This window comes from Pinus tabuliformis, chromosome 8 (genome assembly GCF_031772625.1).
Source record: "Pinus tabuliformis cultivar Carrire ecotype Pingquan chromosome 8, CPIR1, whole genome shotgun sequence".
NCBI lineage: Eukaryota > Viridiplantae > Streptophyta > Pinopsida > Pinales > Pinaceae > Pinus > Pinus tabuliformis.
This window is the reverse complement of record NC_142294.1, coordinates 207,914,310-207,924,712: the sequence shown is the minus strand read 5'-3', so window position 1 is coordinate 207,924,712 and position 10,403 is coordinate 207,914,310. Positions and strand designations below refer to the sequence as shown.

The 10,403-nt window shown below is 35.6% G+C and overlaps 1 protein-coding gene across 3 annotated transcripts; it reads left to right on the top strand.

Moving 5' to 3' along the window:
• The first annotated feature begins 561 nt into the window (after window positions 1–561).
• LOC149234868 (uncharacterized) lies at window positions 562–9,440 on the top strand. Of its 3 annotated transcripts, none has more exons than XM_089371977.1 (3): window positions 562–913; window positions 1,042–1,204; window positions 9,202–9,440. In XM_089371977.1, exons 1-3 carry the CDS (start codon window positions 719–721, stop codon window positions 9,207–9,209), a joined length of 366 nt encoding a protein of 121 aa, XP_089228103.1. In that variant the 5' UTR covers window positions 562–718; the 3' UTR covers window positions 9,210–9,440. The 3 variants fall into 3 exon arrangements, with proteins under 3 accessions (XP_089228103.1, XP_089228102.1, XP_089228101.1); XM_089371976.1 differs by lacking the exon at window positions 9,202–9,440 and adding an exon at window positions 1,304–1,317 and having other exon boundaries at window positions 562–940; XM_089371975.1 differs by having other exon boundaries at window positions 563–940.
• Window positions 9,441–10,403: the final 963 nt, after the last annotated feature.

Here is a 10,403-nt window from a genome sequence, read left to right as displayed (position 1 = left end):
TAGCTTGAGATTCTTTTGATCTCCGCTATCCATGTTTCTCGGCCATTTAATTTATATAATTAGTTTATATATATATATATATATATATATATATATATATATAAATATAATAAAATCTGATTGCTATCCATATTTTTCAGCTATTTAATTTACATAATTATATTGATATAGTTTATATAATTAACTAGTATATATAACTAAATCTAAATCTATTTAGAAAAGAAAAGAGCTTCACATAACTGAGTGAGGAATTTTTATTCACATTCTAAGCAACTTTTAATATTATGTCATTAATGTTCAATAGTGTAACATGTCCATCCCTTCTAATACTACTCATATAAATAAATTAAAACTTAGCAAAATAAAAATATCCTCTTTATTTTTTTTTATCGCTTTACTACTTAATCAATTATAAAACATCTATAAAGTGAATTCCACTATGATAAGCATCATAATAGTTTAGTATTAGGTGATTTGTAAAGTTTCCAAACAAATGCACTTGATTAATATTCCCCTCCTTATTTGTATACTTTCATATGCCTCACACCTAACGAAACTACAGGTTTAAGGTTTCGACATATTTAATGGGTGGTATTTACAACTTTCAACTATAATGTGCATATGTTTTCATTCATTATGACAACGAGTAATAATCTACCTCGTACCAAGTGCCGATCTACAGATGATTGACATGCTGTGAGGAGTACCTACCCAATTAATGGGGCTCCATCTCGATCTCATTGCTAGGGTTATTTGTCCTCATCTGGGTCGTAGGTCTGTAAAGAGTGAATCTAACGGTGTAGGTCGCCCCAGGGCAGTTGAGGTAACTGATTGCCTCCCAGCACCGTTCGAAATTCCTCATTCTCACCACAACTGCTTGGAGCTCCGCTATCCATCTCCTGTAGGGTTTTGGGTAAATTTTGATGATTTTTCGCCACATGTACACTCTCTTATTTTCCTAAGCCACGGTTGTCAACAACATAGCTCATTTAGCAATTTTTGTTTTTATATTCCTTGCTCACCATACGCTGGTGATTGCAGACTCGGCTCCCAGCATCCACGACAAGTTGTTCATTAGTGCCTTCGTTGGCCTTAGGCGCAAGTACTTACAACAAAGTTCTTCGGTTATTCTTAATGAAGATTTCCATGGTTTTTACCAGCATTTTCCCCACGCTGCTACACGATGGCCAGCGACCCTTGATAGGTGATAACCAACACCAGATGTTTGTTGGGTTTTACTTATGCTTTGTTACCAGGTTTGAAGCTACAATTGCAATTAACCTACACCTTTGTTGCTTTGCAGGTAAATGATTACGGTTTTGATTATTGTTGGCTACCAAGGTATTTGCACAACGACCGCGTTATCTCTTCCACTCTGTATTGAACTAAGTTATCCTACATGGCACTGTTAACTCACCCAGTTTTTCTTCTTCAATGGATTGTAATAAGCTTATGGCTAGGGTTTCATCGTTTGTTTTATGAACCCATCCACATTATGGACAAATTTTTTGACTAGCTAGCCCTAGGGTTTGAAGGTTATATAACCTGTCTGGTTTGAGTTAGAAGTTAGGGTTGGTTCTGATAAGGGAACTCTCTATTGCATTTATGGTATGTCCAGTTCTGTAATTTATGGAGCCTTATTTTATGTTTTGATTACCCAACAATATTTCATCTTTTTGTTACATTTTCCTTGGGCTGTAATATGATTTAGGGGCAGATATTGTTTCTTGATTTAGGGGAAAATATTCTTTCTCGTTATTTACAATGGTTTTACTTTCTTAAAAGGTTAATTGCACAATAATGTACTATAATGCATGAATGATAATTTCCTCTTTGCAAGATATGGAAAGGGGTTAGAAGTTCTTGTAAAAAACTATTTAAAAGTTCTATTTTTTTGTTTCGTTTCCATTGCGTAGTTGTAATAATTTTTTCTTCTCTTACATTACCTACAGGTTCTTAAAATAAGCCAATTTCCTAGCATCTTGCCATTGAAATCCTTATGTTATAAGTTCCATTGGTTTTAATAGAATCTGTTACAAATTCCTTTAACTATAAAAGAAATTACTAAGGCGCAACTCTCCCGCAGCAGAAAAGAAAGATGATAAATATTATTATAGCGACTACGATATATCTCTTAGGCATTCAATTGAATATACCAATTTCTTGTCCTATTGGTAGTTAATTTCCAATGATTGAATGAAGTTCACTCGTTTACTGTTTTGAATTTAAAATTAATTACAGTTATTGTCGAAGTGTATCAAATGGTTATATGTTGCATAACTCAGGATTTATCTATGGTACTGATTGCAGTTTTAGTTTGTCTATTTGTATATCTTGTTGGTTTACCCTTTTAAAGGTCTCAAGACTGTTCCTAGCAGTTGGTGAACTGTGTAGCTTTAGGAACTAACATGTTTCCTGAATCAAATTCATAATTTAATTTTTGTTTAATTTTGGAACATTACTTGTTCAATTGTTCCTTTGTCCCCTTCTTACCAACTTCTACAAGGTGACCACCTAACTAACCCTGGCTATTATTCCCGACAAGACATTCTACATGAATTTAAACGAATTTTTTTTGTGACTGTTCTAATCATAGATTTCCTTTATGAAAACATTCTATACAAATAAACAATTAGTTCTCCAGAACATTTCCCTAACAGTGATTCTTTCCTCAATTATTTAATGAATGTTGATAGATAACAATTCCAACAGAGTCAAACCTTTTCCATATCCATTAATATTTAATCAGAAACCTCCTCTTACGTAGACACATATAAAAATAAATAGTTTGATAGTTTCAATACTTATTTGCATTATGATAATCCAATCCAAAAAACTCGTTTAGGAAGACCACTCCTCCCTACCAATGAGAATGACTATTACGTCCATTTCTCCCCCCGAACTCTCCCAATTTCCAGATAGTGAGTTCGACTGAGAATCCTTTTGGCCAGTTCAGTGGCATCAGGGCTTCACTTAGCCAAGCCAGAACTTATAGTCTTCTATACGACTTATAGCCTTCCATTGGCCCTAACCAGCTCAGGAATTCTCTCTTTGGCAATGTCCTGCTTCCAACCAATATCCTCCTCTAAGCTTATTCCTGTCAAAAAAGAACCAGCCAACCCTCCTCTCCTCCAAGATTTTCCTTTAAATATCTATGAGGTACTAAATTAATTGTCCTTCCCAATTGTCTGGAAATTGGGAGATCTTATGGGTCTTCTTGTGAGTTTTCCTTTCCAGATTAAAACATTAATCATAAAAATAATAATAAACTTCTTTTAAGAGTGTATCAAAATTTCATTAGGTTCTTAACCAACCTAAAAATTTTACCAAATTCAACATAAAAGTAATTAATAGTAATTCTAATTGTTTTTTTATCTAATGTAACTTGGGGTGTTACATCTCTCCCCCCTTACGCATAACACCGTCCTTGGTGTTTACCCAATTTTGAAGCAAACTAGGATAAGCTTGTCGCACAAAGCTTTCATCTTCCCAAGTAGCTTCCTTTGGGCTAAAGTGCTTCTACTGCACTTTAACTTGGGTGATAGCTCGCCTCTGCAGCATTATTTCTCTATGTTCTAGAATACGTAGAGGTTTTACCAGAAACTCTCCATCCGAGTCAACCTGTATTATCAACCATGTATAAGTTAATCGTGCAGTATCAGATCAAGGAAAGAAAAAAAACACACACACACACACACATGTTGTTAATGCCCCCTTTACCTGCACATCTTGCTAATTAATGATGTGTCTCAGGTTATATATATATATACACACACACACACATTGTGGACTCGTAAGTGACTGGGTAATGCAAGTTGATAAGCTATTGGACCTATTCTTTCCAAAATTTGAAAAGGTCCATAGTAGCGAGGAGCTAACTTCATACAACTCCCCCATCTTAAGGAACATTTTTTGGGCTTCACTCTCACATATACATGATCACCAACATGAAATTCTCTATATGTTCTTTTCTTATCAGCGTAAGATTTTTGTCTATCTTGGGAAGCTTTTAAATTTTGTCGTACCTTTCTCATTGTCTACTCCATTTCTATCAACATATCTGGCCCCAGGATTAATTTATCCTCGAGACTGCTCCAGTTAGTTGGTGTTCTACGCCTCTTGCCATACAACACTTCAAATGGGCTCATCTTTAGATATTCATGATAGTTGTAGTTGTATGCAAATTCAACTAAGTGAAGGTACGCTTTCGACTTAGTTGGTTGTTGCATTACATACATCCTTAACATGTTTTCCAAAACTTGATTATCTAGTTCAATATGCTCATCAGTTTGTGGTGATATGAAGTGCTAAATTGAATTTGAGTTCCAAAACCAGCCAATAACGCTTTCCAAAAGGCAGAGGTGAACTTAACATCTTTGTCGGATATCACCACTTTAGGCAGCATGTGCAATCTAAAGATTTCTTTCATGAATATATCAACAATTTCTACAGTTTTATAAGTGGATTTGACATGAATAAATGAGTTTTTTTTCTTAACTTTTCCACCACCACCATGATGGAAAAACTTTGCTACCTGGATCTAGGCAAACCTATTATAAAATCCAATGTAATTGTATCCCATTTCCACTCGAGAATAGAAAGTGGGTGAAGCAGACCAGCGAAATGTTGATGTTCTGCTTTAACTTGCTGACACTCTAAGCATTTAGCCAGGTATTCTATGATATCTCTTCTCATACCTGACCAAAAAGTAACCCTTTTTAATTGCAGAAAATAACTTTTGATAGCCCGGATGTGCCATATATGGACTCCTGTGAATTTCATCTAACAGATATTGCCTAATAGCTTTTTCATTTGGCACATAAATTATCCCTCTAAAAGTCAACAAATGGTCTTTATTTATTCCATAATCAGTTTGCTTTTCGGAATCTTGTACTTGCTTAGCTTGCAGCCACATGAATTCGTATTTAGGGTCTTTCATAGTAGCATCTCTAATTTGATTTGAGAAATTAATTTCTATCTTGTTGAATGATATTTCATATATGTGATGCAATTATCTGATTTTCCTTTCCTTTCAAATGTTTGGTGTCAAAATCAAATTCTCTCAAGAAGGCAGTCCACCTTGCTTGTCGTGCGTTTAAATTGGGCTGCTTGAAGAAACTTGTTAAACTGCTATGGTCTATATTAAGAGGAATTTTTTTCCTAACAAATACTGTCACCACATTTCCAAGGCATGCACCACTGCTGTCAATTCTAGATCATACGTTGAATACCTTTGTTCATGATCCTTTAGCTTACGTTATTCATAAGCTATCACTTTTCCTTCCTGCATCATCACACCGCCAACCCCCTCTTGACAAGCATTCGTGCATACAGTAAATTCCTTCTCAGGGTCCGCTACCTTTAGTACAGGGGTTGTGGTTAATAATTGTTTCAAGAGTTCGAAGTTGTGCTGACATTCAGTTGTCCAGCGGAAGGCTCTTCTCTTTCTCTGCAAAGAGGTAATAGGATAAAATTTTTTGGAGAATCCATTTATAAATCATCGGTAGTAACCCACCAAACCCATGAAAGATCTAATATATGCCACAGTTTTAGGTACATACCATTTCATGATGGTTCTAATTTTCTCAGGGTCTACAGTTATACCGTCTGATGAGATAATATGTCCTAGATATTGGATCTGGTCTTTATAAAAATCACATTTTTTGTATTTAGCGTACAACTGATTCTCCCCACAGAACTTGCAATACTATATGGAGGTGTTCTTTATGTTCCTCCAAATTCTTGGAGTAGATCATATTATCATCAATAAATATTAAAACAAATTTTCTTAAATAAGGGTGAAAGACACCATTCACCAGACTCATAAAGGTTGTTAGAGTGTTGGTGAGTCTGAATGGTAACACAATAAACTCATAATGCCCATAACGTGTTCTAAACATTGTTTTGCAAATATCTTCTTCTCTTATTCTAATATGATGGTAACCCGATCACAGGTCAATCTTAGAAAATATAGTGGCCCCTTTAACCTGATCAAATAGATCATCTATCCTTGGCAGTGGGTATTTATTATTGACAGTGGGTATTTATTCTTGATGGTTAGCTTATTAAGTTGTCGGTAATCAATGCACAACTGTAACTTACCATTTTTTTCTTTACAAAAAGTACGGGCACCCCCCAAGGTGACACACTTGGGCGAATGTAGCCTTTATCCAACAACTCTTGTAGTTGCATCTTGAGTACAATTAACCCAGGTATACTCATTCGGTAAGGGGATTTTGACACTGGGGAAACCCCTGGAATTAATTTTGTGGTGAAATCAATATCCCTTTTAGGTGGTAATCCTAGTATCTCTTCAGGAAACACATCCACATTTCTGAATAACATGTATATCTCCTAAGGTAGTTGTCTTTTCCATGGAATTGGTATAGCCTATTTGGATAGCATACACCTGACAACCCTTTCGAATACATTTACTTAACTAATTGGAAGTGATTGGTCGTAACTTAACAACTCTTTTAATTCCCTGAATTTATTGTCTAACACCCTCTTCCGAGAGGTAACTAATAGTTTTGTCCTTGCAATTTACTACTGAACAAATCTTCTCTAACTAATCCATCCCAATGAGTATATAATATGATCCTAAAGGCAACATATTCAAGTTTACAGTCACTAGTTGTCCTGCTATTTCTAATGGATAGTTTTTTACTTTCATTGTTAGCCCGCGCTTAGCTTTGGTGGCCAACTATACTAACCAAGGGTTTTAAATTTAGTGGAGGATAAGTGACACGACTGAACTATTTTAGGGCTAACATAACTCAAACTTACACCTAGGTCTATCAGAATGAATACATGATGATTAGCTATTTTACCTTCGAATTCCACCATAGTAGGTGATACTTAGCTTGGTTGTCCTCCAGGATACATTTATCATGGGAATACTTCTTACCAAATCTCCGACCACGAGGCTTCTTGAACATTTGCTACTTGCCATGTCCTGGTATGGTGGGGGCAATTTTTGTAGTAGTGGGGTTCTCCACAACCCTAAACATTGCAATGGTGGTTTCTTTGTTGGTTGGCCTCTGGCTTCCTGGATACTTTAGTTATCCAATTTTCACTGGGCGGGCTAGGCTTAACTTGATTTTTATCAGCAAACCCACTCTGTTATTTCCTTTGCATGTTCCTAGAATTGGATTTTTTTGCATTTTTAACATTCGAATAAATTTTTCTGTCTCTTTTTATTTGACCAACGTTTTTTACCTTCTCCTTTCTGCTTCATCTGTTGATAACAAATTTTGGCTTTTCGTATGGCTTCGTCCACGATTTTGGATTGTCAAACTCTATTCTTTCTTTCATGAAAGTTGGCAAACTACTAACAAAAAGTTGTACTTTAGCTTTTTCCTCCCGAATATAAGGTACATATCTTAATAGGGACGTAAACTTAGTCACAAACGCATCCATAGATTGCTACCTCAACCTCAGATCATGAAACTCCTTTGCCTTTTCATCATAAAATCACTCTGTTAAATATTTATCTTTGAAATGTTTATGGAAATTATCCCAGGAAACTTCTTGTTCATCTACTCCCCCACGCTGTTTTACTTCTTGCCACCATAGGTGGATTTACCTTGTAATTGGTAGATTTCTAGTTCGGCCTTTAATTATCTTCATACTCATAAATTTGAAAGTATTTGTTCATATTTATCAACCAAGCCTCAAAAACCTCTTCCTTTTCTCCATCAAACGTGGGAGGCTTAATCTTCTTGAATTCTCCCTGTAGTTTGGCCTTATGTCTTTTCTTTCTTCTAGCACCTGAAACATTTTCTGAACCTTCTTCATTATCCATTCAACTTCCATCCATTTTGAAATGCTCTGCTCTTTGTTGGTGTTCCTCATTTATGTTTTCATGTTCGGGCTGGGAGTTGGATGCCTTTGGTTTTGTTTATCGAAAGACTCTTCAAAATTCTTTCTTTTTCTAGCCTTAATCTTTCATTGTCAGCTCTCAAATTTTCCATTTCAGTCCAAAGTTGTTGAACTGTTTCCAATAACATCACATATGTGTTACTGCAGGTGCCTTCTCCTAACTGCACCCACATCTCTGGGTTGGCTCCTGTCAATCGTGTAGATTCCTCTTCAGTGGTCATCCTCCTTGATGGAGTAGATGATGTCCCTCTTCGCATGTTCTGCTCCCCTCTCTGTAACAAAAGTATTGTGTTAATATGCATTGCCCATTCAGGTCACAGTGTTGAAACCTGTGTACTCTGATACCACTTGTAAGATGTCCATCCCATCTAATACTACTCATATGAATAAATTAAAACTTAGCAAAATAAAAATATCCTCTTTATTCCTTATTTATCACTTTATTGCTTAATCAATCATAAAACATTTATAAAGTGAATTACATTATGATAAGCATCACAGTGGTTTAGTATTAGTGATTTGTAAAGTTTCCAAACAAATGCAACTTGATTAATATTCCCCTCCTTATTTGCATGGTTTCATATGCCTCACACCTAATGAATCCACAGGTCTAAGGTTTCGACATATTTAATGGTGGTATTTACAGCTTTCAGCTATAATGTGCATATGTTTTCATTCATTCTGACAATGAGTAATAATCTAACCCGTACCAAGTGTCGATCTACAGATGATGACACACTTGAGAGTATCTACCCAATTAATGACTCTCCATATCGATCTCGTTGCTAGGATTGTTTTCCTCATCTGAGTCATAGATCTATAAAGAGTGAATCTAACTATGAAGGTTGCTCCAGGGCAGTTGAGGTAACTGACTGCCTCCCCAGCCCATCCGAAATTCATTATTCCTCAACACAACCACTTGGAGCTTTGCAATCCATCTCCTGTAGGTTTTGGGTAAAGTTCAACGATTATTAGCCACAGGTACACCTCTCTGGTTTTTCTAAGCCATGGTTGTCAACACCATAGCTCGTTAGCAATTTTTGTTTTTATATTCACCAGGCTCATGCTCCCAACATCCACGATAAGCTATTCGCTAGTGCCTCGGTTGGCCTCAGGCGCAGGACTTACAACACAGTTCCTCGTTATTCTTAATGAATATTTCAGTGGTTTTTACCAATTTTTTTCCCCACACCACTACAACATGGCCAACTACCCTTGACAAGTGAGAACCAACACCAGTTGTTTGCTGGGTTTACTTTTGCTTTGTTACTAGGTTTGAAGCTACAATTTAAATTAACCTACATCTTTGTTTCTTTGCAGGTAAATGATTACGGGTTCTGATTGCTGTTGGCTACCAAGGTATTTTCACAACAGTCGCATTATCTCTTCCGTTTAGTATTGAATTAGGTTATCCTACATGGCACTGTTAACTCACCCTGTTTTCTTCCTCATTGGCTTATAGTAATCTTATGGCTAGGGTTTCAGTATTTGTTTTATGAACCCATCCACATTACATACATAGTTTTTGACTAGCTACCCTAGGGTTTGAAGGTTAATTCAATATGTCTGGTATGAGTTAGAAGTTACGGTCGGTTCCGATAAGGGAACTGTCTATTGCATTTCTGTTTATGTCAAGTTCTGTAATTTATGGAGACTCATTTTCTATTTTGATTATCCAGCAGTATTTTACTCAGATCCTTTTGTTACATTTTCCCTGGCTATAATATGATTTAGGGCAGATATCGTTTCTCGTTATTTACGGTGGTTTGACTTTCTTAAAAGGTTAATTACACAATAATGTCCTATAATGAATGAATGGTAATTTCCTCTCTGCAAGTATGGCAAGGGTTAGGAGTTCTTGTACAAAATTGTTTAAAAGTTATATTTTGTTGATTTGTTTCCATTGCATAGTTGTAATAATTTTTTCTTCTCTTACATAACCTACAGGTTTTAAAAATAAGTCAGTTTCCTAACATCTTGCCATCGAAATCCTTCTATTATAAGTTCCACTGGTTTTAACAAAATTTGTTACAAATTCCTTTAACTGTAAAAGAAATTGATTAGTAAGGTCTAGCTCTCCCACATCATAAGAGAAAGATGATAAATATTTATAAAAAAGACTAAGATATTTCTCTTTAGGCGTTCAATTGAATATACCAATTTCTTGTCCTCTTGGGAGTTAATTGATTAGTAAGGTCTAGCTCTCCCACATCATAAGAGAAAATATGATAAATATTAATATAGAGACTACGATATACTCTTAGGCGTTCAATTGAATATACCAATTTCTAGTCATGTTGGGAGTTAATTTTCAGTGTTGAATGAAGTTCATTCGTTTACGGTCTTGAATTTTAAATTGCATGTCTGGAAGAATCACAGTGATTGTCGAAGTGTATCAAATGGTTATATTTCGTAACTCTGGATTTATCTACAGTACTGTTTGCAGTTTCAGTTCGTCTATTTGTATATCTTGTTGTGTACCCTTTTAAAAGTGTCGGACTGTTTCTAGCAGCCGACGAACT